Source organism: Suncus etruscus, chromosome 16, assembly GCF_024139225.1.
Source record: "Suncus etruscus isolate mSunEtr1 chromosome 16, mSunEtr1.pri.cur, whole genome shotgun sequence".
Lineage (NCBI taxonomy): Eukaryota > Metazoa > Chordata > Mammalia > Eulipotyphla > Soricidae > Suncus > Suncus etruscus.
In genome coordinates, this window is record NC_064863.1 from 33267174 (window position 1) to 33294572 (window position 27399).

Consider the following 27399-nt stretch of genomic DNA (forward strand, 5'->3'; position numbering starts at 1 on the left):
AAGAAATATAAATAGCAAGAATGAGTTTGCTTGGTTCACCCTTTAAGATGCTAGGATTCAAGGTTTAAACAATAAAAAATAGTCCATCAGCCCTGGGGTCTGCTTAACCATTAATGATTATATCCCTGGTAATATAGGCCAAGGGTTAGTGGGAGCTATTAGAAGGGAAGGATGGTCTGGTCAAAGATGGGTTTCTCTCTCTGGTGAACGAAATACACAAGTCCATAAATACAACTTGTATGAGGTAGTCTGGTGGTTCCTTAGTGCTTGAAATTTGTGAGTCCCCTGATGCTGAAAGCTGTGGGGGGCTGTGGGTTATTCTTTTCTCAACAAGGCTGCAGTGCTCAAAATTCTGACTTGCGAAAGATCCAGCTGCACTAGATTGGAACTTTGCCAGGGTCTGAAAGTCAGGCGATGGGACACTGACCAAAGAGAGAAAAAGGGCCAGAGTCATTTTTCAATGAAGAGTTTTCAATCTTCACTGAAAAAATCTGGCATTTGTCACTTTGCAACAACCTGCGGTTTTATTTTATTAAGCTAGAGTGCTCATTGCACAAAAACTTTCCATTTTCTCCTTTTATTTTATTTTATTTTATTTGGAGAGGTGAGGAGGTCCATACTGCTGTTCTCAATTGAGTACACTCTAGCTAAATGTGGGGGTCTTCCCTGGGGCCCTGAGAGATACCGCTATGCAAACACTGTGCTTACCCCTCTACGCTTACACTCCAACCCTACTTTATAGTTTTTAACTGTGGTCATAGGGTCATTTAGTCAATATCTTTACCCAGACAGAGGATAATGCTTTTACTGCTAATGTTCAAGAGTAGAAAGTACATTTCGGGAGGGTTACACTCAGCAATTGCAGAAATGGGTACCATGGGTGCTAGGACATATCTCCCAGCCAAAACATCTAATATTTTTAAATTAAGCTGTTTTAGGTAGCACCCAATTCATTTATCCTCAGTCAAGGATGCTACTAATTTTTGTTTATTTGGGGATTCCAGAAGTGTTGGAGGAGGGCAACTTCTGACTCGAGGCCTATATGGTTTTTTTCTGGCACTTGAGGGGCCATGAAGAGGCGAAGGTTAAACCTAGGGTTCGTGGCTGCAGACCATGTTCCACTCATCTGGGCATCTCCCGTGCACCAAGATGGCTGCTTATTTCAATAACTAATAAAAGTACAGTTGCAGAGTGTCCAAGAAAGTCCTTATAAACAGGCCAGAAAGACAGTACTACAGTATGCAGAGTGCTTTTCTGTGCACAGAGCTGACCCTGTGTTTTAGGCCCCAGGACCTCATATGGTCCTTCGAGCTCCATTAAGAATGACCCCTGAGCACCAGAAGGTGTAGGGGGGGAAATAAATCCTGTATAAATTGCTAAGTGGCTACAAATGCAGCTGCAGGAGGACAGGGGATAGGGATGGGGAAGAGTCAGGGACGCCTGGGCTAGTGTTCTGGGGTTCATGCACTCTCACTTCGTTTCATTTCAGGTTTAAAAACTGTTCCCCACAGATCTGCAGTTGTTTAGAGGACTCCTTGCAGAGCACAAGAAACCTGCCTCTTGGGATGAGCTGGAGAAGCGTCCTCACTGAGGTTTTAAAAGCCTGGAAGGAGATTCAGTCCCTCTTCACCATCACCCTTAACTTCTGGGGGTCTGGAGGCCACATCGCTGGATGCTCACTGGGGGGCATGTCCTTCCTCTGGGCTCAGGAGTGTCGCTGACCTGTGGAACTGGGGCATCTGAGCTAGGGTGAGCAGGATGCAAGGCTCGTTAGCTCTTGCTTCTCAATCGGATTTGACAGCTCGAATTCTGGTGGCTTTTGCGAGCAGAAAGAAGATGGAGCCGCAGCAATTGTGCTAGCAACCCCCTTGGCTGCTTTAATTAGGTTTCCCTGCTTTCCATTTCTTGGAAGAGGACAGGGAACTTATTTTATTGGGGCAATTAGAAGTTGTCATTGCACGACGTTGCCCTCCACAAACTGACGGCTCCTGCAACCCCCTCGTGCCCACTTGGCAAATTATTTCTTGCAATTCTGAGAAATAATGGTATCTTGTCTCATTTAAAAATAAGTAGGAAGCTTAGTCCTCACTGCCTGCCCTCCTCTGCCTACTCACATGAATTTCTCCTTGCCAATTAAGCACACTTTCTTCCCATCCTCACTGTGTCCGTAGGATAATGACATTTAACCCAATTTCATTTGCCTGCAGCTTCTTCTGAACAGTTTTGACTATTTTTGCTTTGCTTTGCTTTGCTTTGCTTTGCTTTGCTTTGCTTTGGTGTGTGGGGGTGGCAGGGCAGAGGGGTCATACCCGGCTGTGTTCAGAGTTGGGTTCTGGCTAATTTATTTAAGGGGTATGGAGGGGGTCACACCCAGCAGTGCTCAGGAGTTATTCCTGGCAGACTCAGGGGATTATATGGGATTCCGGGAATTGAACCCAGGTCCATCCTGGGTCGGCCACATGCAAGGCAAATGCCCTACTGCTGTGCTATCTTTCTAGCCCTGGGTCCTGGCTAATTTAAGTGAGCTCAGAGGGCATGTTCCTGACTCAGGTTCAGGGCTCCAGGCCGAACCCCTGGATTTCCTAAAGAACTCTGTGAAGTCACAGCACTCACCTGCAACCAGACACACGTTCAGCATTTGCAGTTTCTCCTCATCACTTTCTTTCACGAGAGCAGATGTAGATATGTTCTTATGACCTATGCCAAAAAAAAAAAAAGGAAATGAAATATTTATATGATTAAGATGCACATTCTTGATCTATAGTCCCCAGGTTGGTCCAATGGGTTCTTAAGGAAAATGGGCCATTCAAAACTGCAGGGCCGACAGACGCAAGACACTAAGAGCTTTTTCATAGTAAGTGATTTTCCATCAACAAATTCAAGTTACTCCCAAACCCAATGACTTTTCCGCTATCATAAATGCCATTACAGCATCTCCTCTAATGGAAAACACCAATTCTATGTACATAATATTATATTATTTATGTTTTATATATATACTATGCAGAATATTTAACACATGTTTAATATTTAGTGCCCTTAATGGTGCAGCATTTTTTTTTTTATCGTTTTGTAGACTGGGTTTTATAAGACAGCCTTTGAAACCTACTTAGCTTCTGAATATTCCGAAAAACTTAATCTCACTTCCCACTGTTGACTTTTTTCCAGACACCTTTTCTGTTGGTTTTTGTGGCTGTTTTTAAAAGATTTTAAAGAGGAGGGAAGAGAGATACTCAAAGACTCAAAGCTAGGCACTATTTGCAAATAATTCACATTTACAAAAAAAAAATAACAAAGTTATCAGCACTAGAAAGACTCTGGGTCTTCATTCTGACATTTTATTAGCTGTTCAGCTTAAAACAAACAACCCCTATGCAGCGCAGAGAGCTTTGATTTGTGAAAAAAAAAATCATAGCATATATCCTATTCATACACTATGAAAATCTAGTGAAAATTCTCTAGAAAAAAAATGATTGTTCAGACAATGAGCATGATTTTGGTAACCAATGTATGAAGGACCTTTCATAGTAAGGTACCAAAGGTGAGATGTGATAAGAAACTGCTTTCAGCTAGACCTACAGGGCCAGTGAAAAATTACAGGGGTAATTGCCTTAACTTCCACTACACCTTGTAAGCAGTGATGCTGGTTCAATCCCCAGCCCCACATATAGTTCCCCAAGAATTTCCTAAAGTGATATCTGAAGAGAGTCAGACATAAGTTTGAACATAGCCAGGTGTAAGAGAGGGAGGGAGGAAGGGGGAGAGGGGGGTGAGGAGTAGAGAGAGAGCGAGAGTGAGAGAGAGAGTGAGAGAGAGAGAGAGAGAGAGAGGGGAGAGAGGAGAGAGGGGGGAGAGAGAGAGAGGAGAGGGGAGAGAGGAGAGAGAGGGAGAGAGAGAAAGAGAGAGAGAGAGAGAGAGAGAGAGAGAGAGAGAGAGAGATTAATGATTAACTCCTGGTGCTTAACCAAAAGTATAAGTGGCAACCTCACTAAAACCTGGAAGCCATCACAGCCTTTTCTGCAAAAGAAGAAAATTGGGTGGAGGAGAGGGCTAAAAGTACTAGAATGCTTGCTTTGCATATGGAAGCCCATGATTCAGCTCCTGGCACAACACTGTTACCCCTCTGGATGTGAGGCCCCAAATTGTTTTGAAACAAAAGCCTTGGAAATATAATCACCACACTATTGCCCTATCAAAAACTACGATACACTTTGTATTCAATTTCTTACAAAATCTCTTTATTTTGAGCCTTTCCCCAAACCTGAGAGGTGATGGTGGAGTCTGACTTTATAGAGAAGAAAGAAGAGATTCAGATACATTTATTTCTTTAGTCACATAACTAGTAAGTGAGAATAGCAAGAGTCCAATCACACCAGCTCCTAAATCTAATCTCACAATACATCTTATACTGTCTCTAAGAGAACATAAATTACCCACAAACTTTAATCAAACCTTATATTCATATATTTACCTCCAGGACCAGGATATGTGTGGGTTCACCAACAGGATATACCAACGGTTTTCTATCCTAATAGGTGTGTGCTGAGTCTTAGGTGTTAAATATTTGTAATTTTTGTTCTCTGTTGATCTTATTTCCTTCTTAGCTCTGTCTAGCAAAATCTATACCATGCCACTTCTAAATATATTGCACATACTCATCAACTAGAACCATTCTGCTTGAAATGTCCCACACTGAAATGTAGTCTTACCATTCCATATTCTTTAACTCCTTTTGGATCCTCATTGGAACTGAGTTCAGCTTCCCATTTATCAGCTTTCCAAAATCAACAGGCCTCTATTTTTCACTCATTCACTAGTCAGGGTAGGATAGAGGGGCATGAAATTTCTCGAATTCTCATCCTGGGTCTTCTTGATATTTCTATTATTTAGATTTTCTAAAATTATGATTTACACACAGTTGGTGTGTGTTGGTAAATCAAACTATAGATAGCTGGGGTGATATTACAGTAGTAGGGTGCTTGTCATGTATGAGACCAATACAGGTTTGATTCTGAGAATCCTAGATGGTCCCCCAAGCCTTCCAGGAGTGATTCCTGGGCACAGATCCGGGACTAACCCCTAAGCACTCCTATGTGGCCCCAAAACAAAGCAAGCAAACAAAAAGAGCTCAAATCTCCAATTGAGACAATCACAGATTTCTTCAAATAACAAAAGGGATAAAGTGATATATATGGCACCTCCCTCATTGACAATAGGGCAAACCACAATGTCAGAAAGGAAAGAGAGAAAGTGAGAAAGAGAAGCAGAATGATGGTCCAGGAGATAGGCAGGGGTTGTGGGGGGAGGAAAATGGTGGCAGGAAAGTTGCTGATGGGTGTACATTCTATGACTGAAACTCAATTATGAACAGTTCTGTAAACACGGTGTTTAAATACAGAAATTATTATTTAAAATAAATAAATAAAAATAATGGATCTATTTCTCAATACTTACTATGCCACTTTTGTGCTCTCCTGAGGTCTTTAAATACTTTATAGGTAGTGAAAATAAGTAAAAATATAAAAACCAAGAGAATTAAAATATACCAAGTGATCTTTGTTGAACAAAGGAAATCTGCAAAGAAAAAGCACACTATAAAAATACAAATAAAGTTATGCAATTAGTAGGCTATATGGCTGTACAGTTGGGTTCTAAAAATTCTATTCTTAGCTGAAACGTGAATATGTGACCAGCACTTTTATAGGACCATTTGCTCAGTTACACTCTTTCTTGATGAACTAAATGAATACATTTGACTATGTGCCTTCCAGAGAACCATTTCATTCCAAAATTCCAGAAGGAATTTCATTTACCAATTTTGATTTCACTAACCTAGCACCTTTCAGTTGAGTCCAACACACAGCAGCCCCAGAATCAAAACTCTTGGTAATAAATAATTTTCACCCCACACTACAGAGCTAAAATATATGTTTTCAAATCAATCAAGATGCATTGATGTAGAAGACAAGGGAAGAGGCAAACAGAGAAGGCAAGGGTCAGAGAGATAGCACAGCAGTAGAGCGTTTGCCTTGCATGCAGAAGGACGGTGATTTGAATCCAGGCATCCCATATGGTCCCAAGCCTGCCGGGGGCGATTTCTGAGTATAGAGCCAGGAGTATCCCTTGAGCACTGCCCGGTGCGGCCCCAAAACAAAACAGAAACAAAAAAGAAGAGAAGGCAGGACTGTGCATATATAAAAGAGGCTATGACAGATTCATGGTAAACTTACGTAGACTCAGACCTTCCCACTGATTTTTACATACAAAGTGCATGCATTCACTCAACAGACACCCTGGCTTAAATTTAATGTGGATACAGGTTAAATTGTCATTCAACTCAGTTAGGTGACAATTAGCTCAATATCCTTTTATCACACAAAGACACTACTTAGCAGAGCAGGAATCAGTACACAATTAGAAAGACACAACATTATAATCAGAGATACACCTGTCTGAATTTCTCACCCACCCACTTCTCCCTCTTCCTTACAAACAGAATACTTACTGCTGGTACTTCTCAATCTAGCAAGATATATAATTTGCTACTGACCACGTAGTATTCCTGATCTATAGGTCCCTTTCATAGTACTTCTTCAAAAGTGATATAAATTAAATTGGTATACAGCACTGCTTAAAGAATAAGCAGACTTCAGAAAGATCTAGGGTGCCAAAGAAATAATATACGTGCAAGACATTTGCCTTGCACATGACCCACCTAGTTAACCGCTGCATTGCATCTGGCCTTCCTGACCAAAACCAAAAGTAATCCTTGAGCACAGTATCAAGAAAAAGCCCTAAGCACAGATGTTATGGCTTCCCAAAAAAGTGTAGATATTGAGAATAATGTCAGCAGTCCTCCCAATATTATTCCATCTCAGATTCATTTTCTCAAAAAAAAAAGAAAAGCAGCATTTAATTGGCATAGAAGAGCTGAGTACCAGCAAAAGACTAGGTGGTCTAATCTACAAACTGACATGAATACTAGTGAGACATGAAAAGTAATCATGTGGCCGGAGGAGATAGCACAGCGGCATTTTGCCTTGCAAGCAGCCGATCCAGGACCAAAGGTGGTTGGTTTGAATCCCAGTGTCCCATATGGTCCCCTGTGCCTGCCAGAGCTATTTCTGAGCAACAGCCAGAAGTAACCCCTGAGCACCGCCGAGTGTGTCCAAAAACCAAAAAAAAAAAAAAAAAAGAAAGAAAGAAAAGTAATCATGTATTTACTTTCTAGTGCAGGGTGGTCTTGTCCAATCATGGTGCCAATGCACTATCACAGCATCAATGTGAACACTGAAGTCTGCCTTCCCACATTGCCCATTATGGAAAGGAGCAAGTGGAAATAAATAAGAGTCAGGAAATAGCAGAAGAAATGGTCTCAGTGATGGGTTCAGAGTCAGTTTTCCAACTTGAACTAAATGTAGTACACTGATTCTGATGGATAGGACTTTTAAGAGCGACTCCATTAGTCTTGGCACAGCAGAGTGAAAGAAAATAAATTTAAACTTTTCTACACAAGGAAAAATGGACATGCAGCTTCCAGATTACAAGACTCCATAATTGGGCCTCTCTATATTTCTTAGCTAGGGGTCCAATTAGTTATCATTTGGAGATTACTAGAGTTATAGGCTTTTCCATTAACCCAAAAATAAATTACCTTAAAAGCAAGATTATTAAAATAATTCTTTCCCTTTATATTTTAGAAAATATAAAAACTATCAAATGCACATTGGAATTAAAGTTCAAATATCTATGCTCCAAACTTCTTTATCTTCAGGTTATAGCTTGGCCTTTTTCTGATGCAAACTTTTCAAACATACTTGCCAACTTCCCTTCTGAATCAAAGGCAACTGACCCTCTCTGAGATCCTCTCTCTCTCTCTCTCTCTCCTCTCTCTCTCTCTCTCACTCTCTCCTCTTCTCTTTCTCTCTCTCTCTCTCTCTCTCATCACACACACACACACACAACACACACACACACACACACACGTTAAATAACCCCTCATTGCAAAGACTGTAAGGTCCTGTAAAACAGTGGGAACAATTTTTGAAGTCTATGTTTTATTTTAAAAGTGATCTCTGTACTACATATTTGTATTTGCTCTAAAGTTGAAAATAATGGCATCCAAAGTCATAAAGCTTTAATTTAGCAAAGCAGTTTATGATTCTCAAGAAGGCTTCCATGGGGATGGTATATCAAAAATCAATTTCTCTGCCATATCACCTATTCCTTGGGAAAGTACTTGCTTGTTTACTTTATATTTATCCATTTCCATGTCTCCAGTACCTTGTACTAAGTTTTATATCATTGAATAGTGACATCATAAAATGTCTGTCAAGAGTAGATATTTAAGTGAAATGGGAGCATCCTGCTCTGTGGGAAAGATCAATGATGTTAACTAAGAATAGGATGTCTTGGTAATTAAGTTTTGACTTGATTGGTGAAACATCAAACAAAATTAAGACATGTGTAAACTGTGTGTTTACAGATCTTACCATTGTCTCAGGGTCACTTCGGACTAACACGTTATATTATCTCACCAACAAAATCTTTCAACTATTTAAATGTCAGCAAAGTCATATGGTACTTCTATTCCATTTTCTATTTATATACAATTCTCTTCTCTTTTTAATTGTCTTGAAAGTGAAATATTTTATGAAACTCTGACATTTCCAACGCTGAGTAAAACTAGAGAAGAGAATGTTGAAAGAAATGAGTTACACCAAAAAAATAAAAAGATATGCATCAGATGATTTCATTGTGGTCACAGAGAAACCAAACAAACAAATAAAACAAAAACAGATTTTTAGGAGAAAACCAAATTGTGCTTACCAAAATAGAGGGGGGGGGATATGGTTTATTGGGTAAAAGGGATTAATGATGTTTGGGAGAAATATGAATTTTAGCAGTGAACTTAATGTGGTATAAAAGGCAGATGTTGATTTGTAAAGAACAACTGAGAAACTATAAAATCTTACAATGTTACTTCAGAAAAAAAGAATAATTTAAAAATAAAATGGAGAGACCAAAGTGATGGTGCAGCAGTAGGGCATTTGCCTTGCATGCCGCTGACCTAGGATGAACTATGGTTCAATCCCCCAGCATCCCATATGGTCCCCAAGCTAGGAGCAATTTCTGAGTGCATAGCCAGAGTAACCCCTGAGCATCACCGGTGGGGTCCAAAAATCTAATAATAATAATAGTAGTAGTAATAATAAGAGATGGAAGAATAATACATAGAATAAGGCACATGCCTTCATGCACTAACTCAGTTCTATTCCTGCCACCAAATGTTCTCCCCAGCATTACTAGGTATAGCCCTGGAGTCCTCCTAAGCACGTCTTAGTGACCTAGGTAATCCTTAGCACCACAGGGCCCCAAAAGCCCCACATTCTCAGGTTCTCACTTTGAACCACTGGTGCATTTGGCTAAAAATAGCTGAGAGGGTTTTCTGGGAAGCCAAATAATAAGAATATAATAATAAAAAAGAATATAAGAATAAGAACAGAAGGATCAGGATTGTGACTCAAATGAAGCGCACATGCTTGTGTATGTGAGAGTCTGTGTTAATCCCTGAATAACATCACCCCTCTGTTTCCCCACCAGCACTGCTGAAAGTGTCCTCAATAATCATACAATAAAATAAAACTTACTTTTGACATTCTTTTCTAGGTGCAAAGAAATATGTGTGCAATTACTTGGGTAGCTCATAATTGTACAAGTATGGTTTCTAGACTTTCCCTCAGTTAGACCTTCCTCAGAAATTGTTGAGTGAGTGTCAACTTTTATGTTTTGGGTTACATTATATTCTTCCAAATGGTTGACTATGAAGGGACAGTGAAGTACAAATGTTGACAAGATTGAATACAGTCATTTGTCTTCTCTTCAATTGATCCTTGCATGGCAAGAACTGGAAAGAAATTAAAAAAACATTAATGACAAAACATAATAGGAATACACATACAAGTTGAGACATAGGAGTAGAATGTTTGCCTCACTGTGTGAGGCCCTGGGTTTAACCCCTAGCATCTCAAACATACACACACACACACACACACACACACACACACACACACCACACACCTCAAAACTAACTCTTTTTCCTACACAAAAAAATAGAAACTAGAAGTTATTCAGGAAAATATAAGTTATCCAAACTAAGAACAATTTGTGTTTATGAAAACCAGGCACAGAGGTTGAAAAAAATTGGAACAGCTTAGAAAATCAGACATTGGTGCCAGAGCATAGCACAGTGGTAGGGCATTTGTCTTGCACGGGACCAACACAGGACGGACAGCAGTTTGATTCCTGACATCCCATATGGTCCCCCGAGCCTACCAGGAGTGATTTCTGAGTGCAGAGCCAGAGTAACCCCTGAGCGCTGCAGGGTGTGATCCCCACCCCAAAAAAAAGAAAAAGAAAAGAAAATCAGACATCTTCCTGATGACTGTCCACATAGGCTATATCCTCCAAAACAGACACAACAGTAATTCCCATGAACATTGTGCTGCTTTACCAGGGTTGTACCAACAAAATAAATGGGTGTCACGAGGAGCTCACAGTTTTTGTTTCACAATTCTAGAGGAATTTTGGGATGAAGCTGCTGTGAGAGTGCTTCCTTGTGAAGGCTGTGAGCAAGTACATATATGCATCTCTTCCAGATTATTTTGCTTCTCTGCTTCAAGTTAAGGTCACTGTCTGACTTCCAAAGCATGAAGAGCTCCAAAAGAGAGATACCCTGGAGAAGGAAGGAAGGAAGAAGGAAGGAAGGAAGGAAGGGAAGGAAGGAAGGAAGGAAGGAAGGAAGGAAGGAAGGAAGGAAGGAAAAGGAAGGAAGGGAGGAAGGAGGGAGGGAGGGAGGGAGGGAGGAGGAGGGAGGGAGGGAGGGAAGGAGGAGGGAGGAAAGGGAAGGGAAGGGAAGGAAGGGAAGGGAAGGGAAGGGAAGGAAGGGAAGGGAAGAAAGAAAGAAAGAAAGAAAAAAAAAAGAAGAAAGAAAGAAAGAAAGAAAGAAAGAAAGAAAGAAAGAAGAAAGAAAGAAAGAAAGAAAGAAAGAAAGAAAGAAAGAAAGAAAGAAAGAAAGAAAGAAGAAAGAAAGAAAGAAAGAAGAAAGAAAGAAGAAAGAAAGAAAGAAAGAAAGAAAGAAAAGAAAGAAGAGAAAGAAAGAAAGAAAGAAGAAAGAAAGAAAGAAAGAAAAGAAGAAAGAAAGAAAGAAAGAAAGAAAGAAAGAAAGAAAGAAAGAAAGAAAGAAAGAGAAAGAAAGAGAAAGAAAGAAAAGAAAGAAAGAGAGAGAAGAAAGGAAAGAATGAAGGACAGAAGGAACAAAGGAAGGAAGGAAGGAAGGAAGGAAGGAAGGAAGGAAGGAAGGAAGGAAGGAAGGAAGGAAGGAAGGAAGGAAGGAAGGAAGGAAGGGAGCAAGGGAGGGAGGAAGGGAGGGAGGAAGGGAAGGAGGAGAGGAGAAAACGAATTCTGTTGTTTTAAGCTAGTCCCAAATTGGGGGAAGATCTGTTATGCCACCCAGAAACTAGAATAACCTTCAGTTTTCAAAGAGCATATGCGATCTCTGCTTAAAACAATTTCCAGTTCCTTTTGTTCATTCAGATACTTATTTCCCCCAATTTACTTTCCAGTGAATCAGACCCAGAACCCTTCAAGAATTATATTACTGCTTGAATAAGAACTGAGAAAAAGACAAGCTATACTTGTCTGTACTTTCATCCAAAATCAATGGCAAGAAATCTTCTTTCTCACTTTGAATAAAAGTAGGGGGAATATAATAGGGAGTAATATAGGAAGCAAGCTCACTGGATAGTATCAGCAGTCAACTGGTATTTGGACTTGAGGCCACCATTTTATTTTATGACTATAAATGAGCAAATTAATTTTAAAAGATCCAAATGTATTAAAGTAAATATTATATATTGATCTCAAAATAAATGCAAGATTGTTTGGCACTACATAGTTTGTGTTGATTTTTAATTTGTTAGCTCATCCATGAAACAACTGTTTGAGTATCTAATGTCAGATTTTATATTAGGATCTAGAAATGCACAAAGTATTCAGTCCCTGCTATCAAAAGGTTTAACAGAGACCAATAAGAAGGCAACTCATGGCCAGTGGATGAATGTCAGGCAGGAATGGGTACAAATGCATGGAGGAGTCAATGGCTTTTTTAGAAAACAAGGTTTGATTTTACTAGAACTGTGGTTCTCTTAGTCTTGTCCTGGATAATTTTGATTTACTGCTTTTGAAGAGACCATCTAAAGAATCTTTAAACCAACCAATGTGTCTGTATTACATTGTATAATGTAATTGCATTGAAAACCATTAACAAGTGATATAAGTCACTTACCAAGAGTTGTCCCTCTCAGGGCCAATGCCACCAGGCTGAAATCATAACATATTATTAATACATCTTTTTTTTTTTTTTTGGTTTACGGGCTACATTCGGCGATGTTCAGGGGTTACTCCTGGCTCTGCACTCAGAAATCACTCCTGGCAGCCTTGGGGGACCATATAGGGTGCCAGAAATCAAGCCCGGGTTGATCTTGGGTTGGCTGCATGCAAGGCAAATGCTCTACTGCTGTGCTATTGGTCTGGCCCTAATTTAATTAAACTCTTTAAAGTTAATTTAAACTCTTCCTTAAAGAATTTTATTCTCACTTTTCCTTTGCATTTACCTTGTGGTGTTTGTTCCAATGAAATAAAATTCCTGTTTCCTTTGGATTCACAAACTAGACATAAATGGCAACTTTTAAAGTTATTTTGACTGTTCTGGCAAATCCTGGTGAAGTTTTGAAAGTTGGAGTGATTTTGAAAGATTTGCATCATCATCTGAGTTTCCCTTACTGATTGCAAAAAGGTCACAAAAGAAAAATTTAAGGGAAACGAAGTGATATTAAATTGCAAGAATGTTCTCAGACATGATAACTCCAATGTGATTCCTGGAAAAGAAAGAAAAAATTTTATTTACTGTGAAATTTTGAGGTTTTGACATTCCAGTTTCCTGATTTCCTTAGGTGAATGTAGCACAAATTAGTTTTTAAATGGCAATGTTAATTTATAAAATGAACTAGTATTTACAGTATTTAAATACTTTTCTATTTCTAAGTGCAAAAAGATATCACGTCAAACTATAAAAAGTTAATAATGAGGGCCCGGAGAGATAGCACAGCGGTGTTTGCCTTGCAAACAGCCGACCCAGGACCAAAGGTGGTTGGTTCGAATCCCAGTGTCCCATATGGTCCCCCGTGCCTGCCAGGAGCTATTTCTGAGCAGACAGCCAGGAGTCACCCCCTGAGCAACGCCGGGTGTGACCCAAACACCAAAAAAAAAAAAAAAAAAGGTTAATAATGAAGAAAAATAGTCAAGGCTACTACTATGTAAAATTATGTAACACTATAGGTACCCATTTAGGCTATGATCCAATTTTTCAACAAAAATTCTGCAGAGGAATAGAGTAGAATGATATATTTATAATCCTAAAAAATAAAATCTTCCAAGTATACTCCAAAATAATTTACCCTTAAAGTATTATAAAAGAAATAAAGACTTTTCCAGATAAACTAAAGCTAATAGTGCTTACTATCATCATACTTTACCTTCCAAAAATGTTGAAATTATTTCACAAAAATAAAAAACACCCCTCAAAAACCCACAAAATCTTGAGTACAATGATAAGTACCTTAGGTCTCGAAAAAGTAATTAGGTCAAAAAAAAAATACAGCAAATGAATCCAAACTTGCAAAGAAGTAAACTATCATTATTTGCAGATGACATGCTTAGAAAAAAAACCCTGAGGATTCCACCAAAGAACTCTTAGAAATTATAAATAAATAAATTCAGTAAAGAGACAGGACAAGATACAATATCAGTAAATAAAAATCTATTAATTTCTACATAGAAACAATGAATTAGAAAAGAAGAAATTAAGAAAACAATTCCATTTGTATGATCCACAAGACTATGCAACAACCTGAAGTCTCCAGAAAAGAATTTATTTTTTGTCCTCTTCTTATTTCCTGTTCGTATTCCTTGCCTGGCAGCCATTCAAGTCCCAATCTCCTCTGTCACACTGCCTTCTGCACTGTGTCTGTGTCTTCTATTCTTTGTTCTGTGTCATATCTCCCTCTGCCCTTCATCTTATAAAAGATGAATGATTGACTTTAGCAGGTATTGGATAATACAAGATCATCTCCTCATCTCAATAATCATCACTTAATCATATTTGTAAAACCTTTACAAATTTCTAGATCATCACCCAATATCTTTGATGGGAGCCAAAGATATTCAGCCAACCTGAACCTCCAAAGGTGAAAATAAAACAGCAAATAAATGGCATCATTCTACTTTTGTCTGGAGACAAACATCAAATATGAAAATTACAATATAATAGAAAAACTGCTGTTATCTCTGTCATCAGCCAAGATACTTGTCCAATTGGCTTAATCTCTATGTGTCTCATTTTCTCATCAACAAAATAGAGATAATAACTCAAGATTCTGCCAACTATATCAAATTATAGTAGCAACAAGTAGTAGGATACAAATGAAAACACTTTAGTAATTGTATTATTTAAGATGCAAATTCAAGTTCCAGAGTAAAAAAAATTAAAATTTCATTCGTCAGGGGCTGTGGTGCAAGGCATAAGACGTCTGCCTTGCGTGCACTAGCCTGGGATAAACCGTGGTTCAATCCCCCAGTGTCCCATATGGCTCCCCAAGCCAGTAACAATTTCTGAGTACATAGCCAGGCATAACCCCTGAGCACCACCGAGTGGCCCAAAAACCAAAAAAAAAAAAAATTCATTCATCAGGATTACCTATTATTTAATTCATGCAACTAATAAAAGTTCATATATATATATATATATATATATATAAAGAATGTAATCCCTATTTAGTAGTAAGGATCGATGAATAAGTAAGTAATCTCAGATTTCTAACGGTATAGTCATTTACTAAATTTTAAATTTGCATTTTAAAAAAGCACTGACACTCTCAACTTTGCCTTCACATGATTTTCTTACAGTCTGCCATATTATTACATAGGGTAGAACACATGTTTTATTATTTGATAAATGAGAGGCTCTTTTGCCAATTCTCCACATTTTTAGGTTTTTTTTCTGTAATAGTACATAAGAAATTAAATTCTTATACCTGAAATCATAAAATGCATCAAAGAAAACATAGAAAACAAACATTCCACGATACTGCCTTCCACAATAAAGTTGGTCTTTCTCTGTCAAAGGCAAGGGAAAGAAACAAAAGGAAAAGTAAGCAGACAAAATTACTAATTCTGGAAAAAAAAAACCTTCACAGGAAAAGAAAATTGTCACTAAAACAAAGAGACATCCTACTGAATGGCAGAAAATATTTGCATAACATTTGTCTGACAAAGGCTCAAACTCCAAGAAATATTAGGAAATCACAGAACTCAACAACAAAAACAAGTAGTCCCATCAAAAAACTGGGGAGAAGGGCACCAGAATAATAGTACAATGGGTAGGGTGTTTGCCTTGTATGAGGTGGACCAGGGTTTGATCCCCAGCAACTCATAAATTCCCTTGAATACCACCAAGAATAATTCCTGAGTACATAGCCAGGAGTAACCCCTGGACATCGCCAGGTATGGTTCAAAATAAATGAATAAATAACATTGAAATTAAAACCTAGGGAGAGGAACTGGACAGTTCACTGAAAAAGTCATTCTAATGATGGCCTCTTGGTATAAGGAAATGTGAACTGTCACTTTACTTTAGAAAAATGAAAGTCAAAATAACAATGAAATCACTACCTCAAACCAGTGAGAGGGATCTATCTTACACAGGCCAAACAGAAAACACTGTGGAAAGGGGGTGGAGAAGCAGGAACCTCCAAACACTTCAGTGCCCATGTAAATTAATTCCACCTGTCTGAAAGTAATGCAATGCTCTCTCAAAATAATAAACATAAAATGATCTATTGCATGATCCAGAAATTCCACCCAAGATACCTACCCAAGAACACAAAAACAACTTGAAAATATGCGTCCACATCTATGTTCACAGCAGTCTATTTACAACAATGAAAATACAGAAACAATCCAAGAATGCAACATGGATGAGTGAATGGTAAAGATGAGGGCTAGGGGCCAGAGAACTAGGACAGGGATCAAAGAGCATGTTTTGCATGTAGCAGACCCAGACTGTGTACCATTGCCAAGACATAGGGAATCCCCCGCACCACAGGGCCCAAGTTGCATGACATCCACCCAGGTTGGCTGAGAGTCTCAGGGAGGAGAAAGCCCCTCCAAAAAAAGATACACACACACACACACACACACACACACACACACACACAATGGGATATTGCTCAGCTCTAAGAAAGCTTGACCTTTGTTACAACATGAAAAGAATGGGGTGGGGGCTATGCTAAGTGAAATAAGTTAGAAGTAGAATGACAATGATTGGATGCTCTCACTGGCATGTGGGCTAAATAGAAACAAAGCAGAAGAACAGACTAATCAGTGGAAACAGACCTGAATATGCAGATCATAGATCTTCGGTTAGCAAAGTGGTAGGGCAAATCTGTGGGGACAGAAGAATGTTTACAAGAGCTGTGGCACAGGGATACTGGCATCTTGGTGATAATGGTATGGGAATATATATCCTTTAAAGAGAAGTAAAAGTGTATCCCTAAAACAGCCTTACTAATTTATATTAAAAATAAATTAGGGGCCAAAAGGGAGGAAGGAAGAGGGAGGGAAGGAAGGGAGGGAGGGAAGGAAGGAAGGGAGGGAGGGAGGGAGGAAGGAAGGAAGGAAGGAAGGAAGGAAGGAAGGAAGGAAGGAAGGAAGGAAGGAAGGAAGGAAGGAAGGAAGGAAGGAAGGAAGGAAGGAAGGAAGGAAGGGAAGGAGGGAGGGAGGGAGGGAGGGAGGGAGGGAGGGAGGGAGGGAGGGAGGAAGGGAGGGAGGGGAAGGGGCAAATGAGGGAGATATGGGATGCATGATGGGAACAGGGTTGGAGGGAGGACTACACTGGTGGTGGGAATGCCCCTGATTCATTGTCACTATGTACCTTAAATATTACTGTGAAAGATTTGTAATTCAGGAGCCGGAGCAATGCGCAAGTAGTAGGGTGTTTGCCTTACATGCTCTAACCTAGGACAGACCACAGTTGGATCCCCCGGTGTCCCATATGGTCCCCCCACGCCAGGAGCAATTTCTGAGCGCATAGCCAGGAGAAACCCTGAGCATCGCTGGGTGTGCCTCCCCCCAAAGTAAAAGATTCATAATTCACTTTGGTCACAATAAAAGTTATTTTTAACAAATAAATAAAAAGGAGATTAAAAAAAGAAAGAAGTAAAATTAAATTTAAGCAGACTTATAAGTCTGGTTTACTTAAAACTAAGAGCTCTTGAAAGTGACTCAGAAGGAATTAAGAACTGGACTCATAATTAAAACCACCAATATTTTCTGTGTACAATCTGTTGAGAACACAAAGAAAGTTCCATTTTCCTCTTCTTGTCTTTCCCTAAAAAGCTTGTACAAGAGAGACAGCATGTAGCCTCCCCCTACAAAAGAAAGCTCTAGATTTATAGACTCAAGAGGAGCAGACCACAACAAAGCTTATCGGTTATCCCTGTCTAGCAGTCTGCAACAAATTTAGTTTAAGAATAGTCCTAGCTATAGACTTTTTTATAGAAGCTGTTTCTTATGACCTTTCAAGCAAGTCAGTTCTTTAAGTCCTAAAGATGTGTGTCAAAGATGTAAGTGCCACTTCCAACCTGCCAGCATATTGTTGAGAAAGTTCATTTTCAGGAATATAGAAGACTTGTTAGGGTAAATGTCTGGCATGCACCTGACCTGTGATCAATCCTGGCACCACATGTTCCCCCAAGAGTCACTGAGTACATCCTGGAATCCTCCCTGAGAGCCCCCTAAGAGCCCAGCTCTGCAGGGTTCAAGCAGTTTTGCATCCTCAGCTTCTTGTATCAGATCCCTGGCCTGATTGACCACCAATCAACCAGGGACTCCACCCTCTTAAGGGAATCTCAGAAAACAACCCCCCCCCCAAAAAAAAAAAGAGAGCAAGATGTTTCTCTACATTAAAAAAAATTTGACATGATTCTCAGTTGTAAAAACATACTTAGTTGTTACAAAGGGGTTTTTTGGGGAGAGAATCCATTATACTTTGCAATCTCCCATTGTTTCCTTTTCCCGTGACACTGAAAGGGTTTAATATCTGAGGCCTACCTACAAGTGAAGGGTTCAAGGAGGGTAGACAGGAGTGTTCTCAACAGGAATGAAGCTTCTCTGCACTTTTCTTCTGTTGTTTGTTTCTAATAAAACCAGTCTATCTCTTAACTAGCTGCTTGCCTTTTTGAAGTCAGAAAAAGTATTACTGCTTTAGTATTTGAAATACAAACTAAAGAAGGAAGACATTTGTGCCACTAGAAGCATAGTTAGTACAGCCATTATGGAGAAGCGTATGGTAGTCTCGTTTAAATCAGTTCTGTTCAGCAATTCAAAAACTAGTTACTCACTAAATGAAAAAAGTCACATCAAGACATGTCCAAGAATATTCCTTGCAGCTTTTTTATAATTGCTGAAAACTGGAAACAACCCAGTAAGTGAATGGGCCAAATGTATTTTTAAGTTTGGTCTACTTGGCAATAAAAGAAAGGAACAGGGGCCGGGCGGTGGCGCTGGAGGTAAGGTGCCTACCTTGCCTGCGCTGGCCTAGGACGGACCGCGGTTCGATCCCCCGGCGTCCCATATGGTCCCCCAAGAAGCCAGGAGCAACTTCTGAGCGCATAGCCAGGAGTAACCCCTGAGCGTCACAGGGTGTGGCCCAAAAACCAAAAAAAAAAAAAAAAGAAAGGAACAATGAATGCACTCAATCATGAAAATGAAGCTCGAAGAACATTATGCCAAGCTCAAAAAGACAGATCAAAATAGCTACTGCCTGATGCTTCCACTTGTATGAAGTACAGGACTGGACTAAAAACCTGGGTGACAGATCAGAAATGTCCCTTGGAGGTGGGAAAATAATGATAGGAAGGAAAGAGGACTCTTTCCAGTACTGATGAAAGTCTGTATCTTGTCATTCCATCAGGGCACATAACCATCAAAATTGATGAAATCAAACATTTCATATTTCTCCCAGTCTTTTATATGTAAATGATGTTTTTAAAATACAGCCCAAACAAAACAAGATATAGCAAATTTTTTCAATTTTCTTTCATCATTATTGGGTATTCTGCATTCTAAGGCTCAATTCAATAATTTAAAAATATTAGCTGCCAAAATAGGAAAAAGCTAACGGCTTAGTTGCCTGATTTACAGAGACATGAATGAGCCTAGGTTTTTAGTTTTGGTCATAGGTCTGCCTTTGTAACAACTGGCACCCACTTCAAAGAGTATCTATTTTAATAGCAAAAACTCAAACAATTCTGTCTGTCACTGAAGCTTCTCTGTGAATATTGAGTGGGAAAGAGGAAAAATAAATTGTGCATGGATAACACAACCATAATGTTCACCAAATCAGGAGTAAACAAAGCTTGGCAGAATATGAATTTATTCATAGAACATTTGGGGAAGAACATTCAAACTATTTCCTGGAAGGAAAGGAACAATATTTTTGGTTACTTTTAATTATGATGGCAACGTATGACTGACAGGTTTGGATCATGAGAAACTTCTGCTTTTGCTTATCCAAACATGGAAATAAGTGCACACAATAATAATTCTTTGTGGATTGTGGGAGTAGATTTTGACTCAAATTACTCCAATTAAAGAGGTACTTATCTTGTAAATAAAAAAATATGTGAAATAAATTTATTTCAAAGATTGTCCAACTTAAAAGTCCTAGATTTGTGGCATAAATTTAGGGTTCATAAATAAAAGATGGGGAGAGTAATGACTCAACTGGCTGAATCAAAAGGTGGTTTTAAGGACCAGATGAAAAAGATACTTTCTTTAAGAAGATTTCTTTTATATTTCCTTTACTTTGTGACTCAAAAAAAATCAAAATTGGTATCCCTTAGAGCATCCTAATGTGATAAGTCCTGACTTAAAGTGCTTAAAATATGAGCATATCAGACAAAATCCTCCTTTCCATTGAGCCTTCCTTTTCATTGAGTCTGATTTCTTGGAAAAATCCAACAACAAATATGTAAATTATATAGATGATGAGTGCCATGGAGAAAAGAAAAAGCTGCAGAAAATACATCATCATATTAATGTTTTAGAGAAAGCTTTTCCGGATAAAAGCATATATACAGGGGGGCCAAAGCGATAGCACAGCATTAGGGTGTTTGCCTTTCATGTGGCTGATCCAGGACAGACCTCAGTTCAATTCCCGGTGTCCCTTATGGTCTCCCATGCCAGGAACAATCTGAGTGCACAGCCAGGAGTAACCCCTGAGTGTCACCAGATGTGGCACAAAAACAAAAAACAAAAAAGGCATATATACAGAGAGCATGTTTGGGTGAATGCCGTGGCATAATCATTCCAAGTGGGTTGCTATTGTTGTAACCTGCTAAATGAGAGAGTAAATCTAATGCTTTGAAAGCACTAAAGAGCATATATTCAACAAAAATATTTTTTAAACTTTGTTCATTATTGATTGGTTGATTGATTAATTGGTTTCTGGGTCACACCAGGCGGCACTTAAGGGCCACTCCTGGCTCTGCACTCAGAAATTGCCCTTGGCAGGCTGGGGTACCAAGGGATGCCCAAACCAAACCAGGTCCCTTCCTGGTCGGACGCATGCAAGGCAAACGTCCTACCGCTGTGCTATCACTCCAGCCCTTCCAACAGAATTTTTTAAGGTGGAACACCCAATAGTTCTCAGGAGCTATTCCGGGAGCCCTGGAAGACTGGATCTGACGCCAGGAATTCAAATGGGAGTCAGACCATTGCAAGGCAAGTAAGTGTCTTACCTCTTATACTATCTCTCCATTCATTTTTTTTTTTTTTAGGTCACACCCGGCAGCACTCAGGGGCTAATCCTGGCTCTACACTCAGAAATTGCCCCGGGCAGGCTCGGAGGACCAGATGGGATGCTGGGATTCGAACCACCGGCCTTCTGCATGCAAGGCAAATGCCCTATCGCTGTGCTATCTCTCCGGCCCCTATCTCTTCATTCTTACCAGGAATATTTTATGCCTGCGTGTATCATATACTTAAATAAGGGCACAAGAGCAATAGCACAGCAGGCAGGGTTTGATCCTCTATGGTCCCCTGAGTCTTCCAGGAGAGATTTCTGGAGGCAGAGTCAGGAGTAATCCTTGAGCACCACCGGTGTGGCCCAAAAACCAAAAAATAAAACAAAAGTATATGAAAATACTGTGTAAAGTCACTGTCTTTTGTAAAATATAGTGATTCAGAAAATGCAGCAAGAAAAAAATATTACAATAAAGTAAATGTACCTTTCTCATTGTAGTCCTTTGTTGTTCAAAAGTGTCCCTAGAGATGACTGCTTTATCATGAATAGGTTGAAAGATTTGGGGAGTTAAATTGAGTTGTTAAATGTAAGAGTAAATGTAAGAGTGCCTCATATATGTTTAAGTGTTTAGTAAATTAAAAATTTTATGACATAATGATAAGTCAACATCCCAAAGTTGATTGGGGATTACTGATGAAATAGATAACAAGTCAGTAAAAAGAAATTAAGTGCCCATCTTGAAAAACAAGGATATCACCTTCAGATTATTTGCAGTCACTACCTGTCTTGAATACAGGTAGGTGATGGGGGAAGAAGGATATGGGGGCCCTGGTGGTGGAAAGGTTGCATTGGTGAAGAGGGGTGTTCTTTTTTACAACTGAAACCCAACTACAAACATGTTTGTAATCATGATGATTAAATAAAGATATTATAAAAATAATAATTGCAGGAGCCAGAGAGATAGTACAGCAGTAGGCATTTGCCTTGCAAGCAGCTGACCCAAGACCAAAGGTGGTTCAAATCCCGACATCCCATGTGGTACCCCTGCCTGCTGGGAGCGATTTCTGAGCAGAGAGCCAGGAGTAGCCCCTGAGCACCGCCAGATGTGGCCCCAAAGCTAATAATAATAATATTTATAATAATAATAATAAATAAATAATTGCAGTCACTCCTGATTACACTGTTCTTCCTGATGCTGACATAAGTAATGTGTGAAGTCTCATGGACTTCAGGGTTTATCCTATATCTGATGAGTATTTAACATAGCAATTATCCTTTGCTTTCTTTTTTTTTTTTTATAATTTTTTTATTTTGAATTATGAGAACAAAAGATGCAAAGAAAGAGGATAAGGTAAAGTTACAGTGGAAGGACAATCACCCATAACATAATTATCAGAAGAAGTCCCCTTGCTGATATCTTAACTTTGAACTTTCACCAAAGAAAGTTAAGATAAATGAAACAGAATCCATGTGCAATTACTTTGTCCCTCAAGTCTCCAGATTGTAGCACATTATAATATTTCTTAACAGCACACAAGGCAATCTAAAGCCATCCAACTTACGTAACTCCTTAAACATTAGAGGCATAGTATTTTTTACATTTCCATGTACATGCATATTAGCTTAAGTTAACCTCAAATTTTAAGTGGGTGCGTTTTAAGGATTAGAGTCAAAGGAGCACAGTAAAAACGGTGTTAGAGTGGCAATTGTTGTTTGCATAGGCCCACCAAAATATGAGAGGCATGGAAAGGAATAACCTTGGCCTAAATACAAAGAGATCCTACCTCTGAAGTTTCCTGGCATAAGACCAGCTCTAGGGGCCCGGAGAGATAGCTCAGCGGCGTTTGCCTTGCAAGCAGCCGATCCAGGACCAAAGGTGGTTGGTTCGAATCCCGGTGTCCCATATGGTCCCCCGTGCCTGCCAGGAGCTATTTCTGAGTAGACAGCCAGGAGTAACCCCTGAGCACCGCCGGGTGTGGCCCAAAAACCAAAAAAAAAAAAAAAAAAAAAAAAAAGACCAGCTCTAGGCCTCAGGAAAATTATCGTTCGATCCAAGACTTTGTCTGTAGTGCCAACACACTTTTCACACAGTTTTCTGCTCATCGAACTCCCATTTTCACCAGAAAGTGTGAAATGGAAGGTGAAATGAAAGCTACTGGCATTGTTTCTGTCAGTTGGCTCTTAAAAGTAAAGTAAATCAGAAGAGCTAGATACAATTAGGTTTGAGGGATTTTCATTTTCACTATTTCTGTCTTATACCATCATAAATCATTAGGGCTCACTTTTTTTTTTTTTGGTTTTTGGGTCACACCCTGTGACGCTCAGGGGTTACTCCTGGCTATGTGCTCAGAAGTTGCTCCTGGCTTCTTGGGGGACCATATGGGACGCCGGGGGATCGAACCGCGGTCTGTCCTAGGCTAGCGCAGGCAAGGCAGGCACCTTACCTCCAGCGCCACCGCCCGGCCCCAGGGCTCACTTTTTTAAGTTTTTTACAACCATTATAGTTTAGGTTACATGTTTATGATAATGTTAATGTTTATATTTTGAGATGCATGATTACCCCCACTTCACCATCTCCAAAGAGCCCTATATTATCCATCTAGTAAATAAATGTGTCCATATGTTCCTTCTAGTCTGTTTCTTCCCCTTATCCCTCATTTCTCCACTGTCAAATAATCTAGTTTAGGAATAGACATGTTTAAATCACAACTTCAGGACTCAGGATTTTTGAGTATGAATATGAGTGTGTTGTATTTGGTGATCAATAATAATTGCTTCTCTTAGGCAGTGCTTTGCCCGTAGGTAGGGAAGCGATCATTTGAGCACTTGACAGCTGCAATTTCTCTTTGCAAATGAAAATATTAGGAGCATTCTCTCCTCCTAGGCCTAGAGCAACTTTTGCCTTGTCACCCTATCCTTTCTTACCTCACTGTTTCAGTAATCACAGGACTGCAGAAATTAATTACTTGCCCGTGAATTCTCCTGAATGAAACTCCTTGAAATAAGAAATAGCCTTTTACCTTTGCAGACTAGTTTCCTAGTTCCAGTAGACACTTTTCATAAGAAAAAAAAGTAGGGGCCAGAGAGATAACATAGAGGTAAAGCATTTGCCTTGCATGCAGAAGGTCCCGGCATCCCACTTGGGCCCCCGAGTATGCCAGGAGCGATCTCTGACCATAAAGCCAGAAGTAACTCCTGAGCGCTGCCAGATGTGACCCGCCCCTCCGCCCAAAAAAAAAAAAAGAGAAAAAGAAAAAAGTAAATAAAATATCACTAAGACTTATAGGGACTGGAGAATAGCTCAGTGGTAGGGCATTTGCCTTGCATGCAGCCAACCTGGGAGGGACCCAGTTCAATTCCCTTCATCTCATATGGTCCACCAGCCTGTCAGGGGCAATTTCTGAGTGCAGAGCCAGGAGGACCCCTGAGCTCTGCTGGGTATGGTCCAAAAATCAATCAATCAATGAATCAATCAAGCAATAACTAAAGTTTTTTTAAAAAGAATAAGACTAACCAGATCCTCTTTTAAACTCTTAAAATCTTAAAATCTAAGAAAAAATTTTTAAAAATTATCTAGTTAGGGAATGACTCAGTTCCCTTAATTCTGCATGAAAATCAAAATAAAATTTGATCCATTTTCTTTCTTCTCTCCTTAATCTACATGAAGTAGATTTACACATAGCAATAATTCTGTCAAGCCAAAAATAATAGTGTATCAAACCATATTATTAAGTACTGCATCTTACTGTGAAATAAACGGTTTTTTTTTTTGCCTTTTAAATAAACTTAAAATTAGGAGAGGCCATTTCCAATGCCTATTTAATATAAATTCAGTTAAAGTCTCAACACTACTGAAGAAGTTTGCCTTCTTTGGTAAAGTCAGACTAAATAGTTTATGCTGTGTAATTATGATAATAAAATATTCCAAGTAATGATTATTCAGAGACTCAAATACATTCTTGATGAAAAAGTGATCAAACAGCACTCTATTTTAAACTCGGGCCTTCAGAGGGTTTATTATTTTGAAATCAAATCTATTAAATTCCATGAATACATTATTCCTCACTAAGTTTCCCTTTGAATTAATTTGACACCTTAAAGACAAGGTATTAGTGAATCATTTATAAGTAAAATTTATTTTATAAATTTATTGCAGACATTAAAGTGAATCGAACACAAGGGAAAGAAAAAAGACAGTAGTAAATGATATGATAGGTTCAGACTACACCAGAAAATTTCCTAGTTAATTTTAGCACTCTTAATTTCTCATCTAAACAATTTTTCTAGAGCAGGGGAACAATGATGGAGGGATTTAGAACATTGGTGGGGAATTGGGGTAGCAGCTCTATTATCCTAAAATAGTAACATCAATAATACTGTAAACTAGGTTACCTCAATAATTTATTTTAGCCCAGATGAATTGACAGAGCCCAAATTGGGTAGCCAGAGAAGTGAACCCGCTCTGTTCTGCAGCAGCACATTCACTCCTTGCCAATGAATGCCAGCACCAGACATAGAAAACACCATGTTACAACAGTGACGATGGGGAAACAACACAGTCCTCCACCATGCTTAGAGAATGAAGATGGTAGTTCTGATGACCCGAATCAAACACCTATTTAGCCTCTCAGATAAAGACTTTGGAGAAGAAATATGTGATTTTTCTTTTTTTTTTTACCCGGTATATATATATTTTTTAATTTATTTAAACACCTTAATTACATACATGATTGTGTTTGGGTTTCAGTCATGTAAAGAACACCACCCATCACCAGTGCAACATTCCCATCACCAATGTCCCAAGTCTCCCTTCGCCCCACCCGACCCCCGCCTGTACTCTAGACAGGCTCTCCATTTTCCTCATACATTCTCATTATTAGGACAGTTCAAAATGTAGTTATTTCCCTAACTAAACTCATCACTCTTTGTGGTGAGCTTCCTGAGGTGAGCTGGAACTTCCAGCTCTTTTCTCTTTTGTGTCTGAAAATTATTATTACAAGGGTGTCTTTCATTTTTCTTAAAACCCATAGATGAGTGAGACCATTCTGCGCTTTTCTCTCTCTCTCTGACATATTTCACTCAGCATAATAGATTCCGTGTACATCCATGTATAGGAAAATTTCATGACTTCATCTCTCCTGACAGCTGCATAATATTCCATTGTGTATATGTACCACAGTTTCTTTAGCCATTCGTCTGTTGAAGGGCATCTTGGTTGTTTCCAGAGTCTTGCTATGGTAAATAGTGCTGCAATGAATATAGGTGTAAGGAAGGGGTTTTTGTATTGTATTTTTGTGTTCCTAGGGTATATTCCTAGGAGTGGTATAGCTGGATCGTATGGGAGCTCGATTTCCAGTTTTTGGAGGAATCTCCATATCGCTTTCCATAAAGGTTGAACTAGACGGCATTCCCACCAGCAGTGGATAAGAGTTCCTTTCTCTCCACATCCCCGCCAACACTGTTTATTCTCATTCTTTGTGATGTGTGCCATTCTCTGGGGTGTGAGGTGGTATCTCATCGTTGTTTTGATTTGCATCTCCCTGATGATTAGTGATGTGGAACATTTTTTCATGTGTCTTTTGGCCATGTGTATTTCTTCTTTGTCAAAGTGTCTGTTCATTTCTTCTCCCCATTTTTTGATGGGGTTAGATGTTTTTTTCTTGTAAAGTTCTGTCAGTGCCTTGTATATTTTGGAGATTAGCCCCTTATCTGATGGGTATTGGGTGAATAGTTTCTCCCACTCAGTGGGTGGCTCTTGTATCCTGGGCACTATTTCCTTTGAGGTGCAGAAGCTTCTCAGCTTAATATATTCCCATCTGTTAATCTCTGCTTTCACTTGCTTGGAGAGTGCAGTTTCCTCCTTGAAGATGCCTGTAATGTCCTGGAGTGTTTTGCCTATGTGCTGTTCTATATATCTTATAGTTTGGGGGCTGATATCGAGGTCTTTAATCCATTTGGATTTTACCTTCGTACATGATGTTAGCTGGGGGTCTAAGTTTAATTTTTTGCAAGTGGCTATCCAATTGTGCCAACACCACTTGTTGAAGAGGCTTTCCCTGCTCCATTTAGGATTTCCTGCTCCTTTATCAAAAATTAGGTGGTTGTATGTCTGGGGAACATTTTCTGAGTATTCAAGCCTATTCCACTGATCTGAAGACCTATCCTTATTCCAATACCATGCTATTTTGATAACTGTTGCTTTGTAGTACAGTTTAAAGTTGGGGAAAGTAATTCCTCCCATATTCTTTCTCCCAATGATTGCTTTAGCTATTCGAGGGTGTTTATTGTTCCAAATGAATTTCAAAAGTGTCTGATCCACTTCTTTGAAGAATGTCATGGGTATCTTTAGAGGGATGGCATTAAATCTGTATAACGCCTTGGGGAGTATTGCCATTTTGATGATGTTAATCCTGCCAATCCATGAGCAGGGTATGTGTTTCCATTTCCGTGTGTCCTCTCTTATTTCTTGGAGCAGA

The 27399-nt window shown here is 39.2% G+C and overlaps 1 protein-coding gene across 1 annotated transcript in view; it reads right to left on the reverse strand.

Annotated features, from left to right (window-relative positions):
• TMEM156 (transmembrane protein 156) overlaps positions 1 to 27399 on the reverse strand; it is a 66161-nt gene that overhangs the window by 24957 nt on the left and 13805 nt on the right. The window contains 5 exon segments of the mRNA XM_049789823.1: positions 2614 to 2697; positions 5455 to 5574; positions 9651 to 9827; positions 9830 to 9907; positions 12675 to 12938. Of these exon segments, the coding sequence (XP_049645780.1) occupies positions 2614 to 2697; positions 5455 to 5574; positions 9651 to 9827; positions 9830 to 9907; positions 12675 to 12938 (723 nt within the window).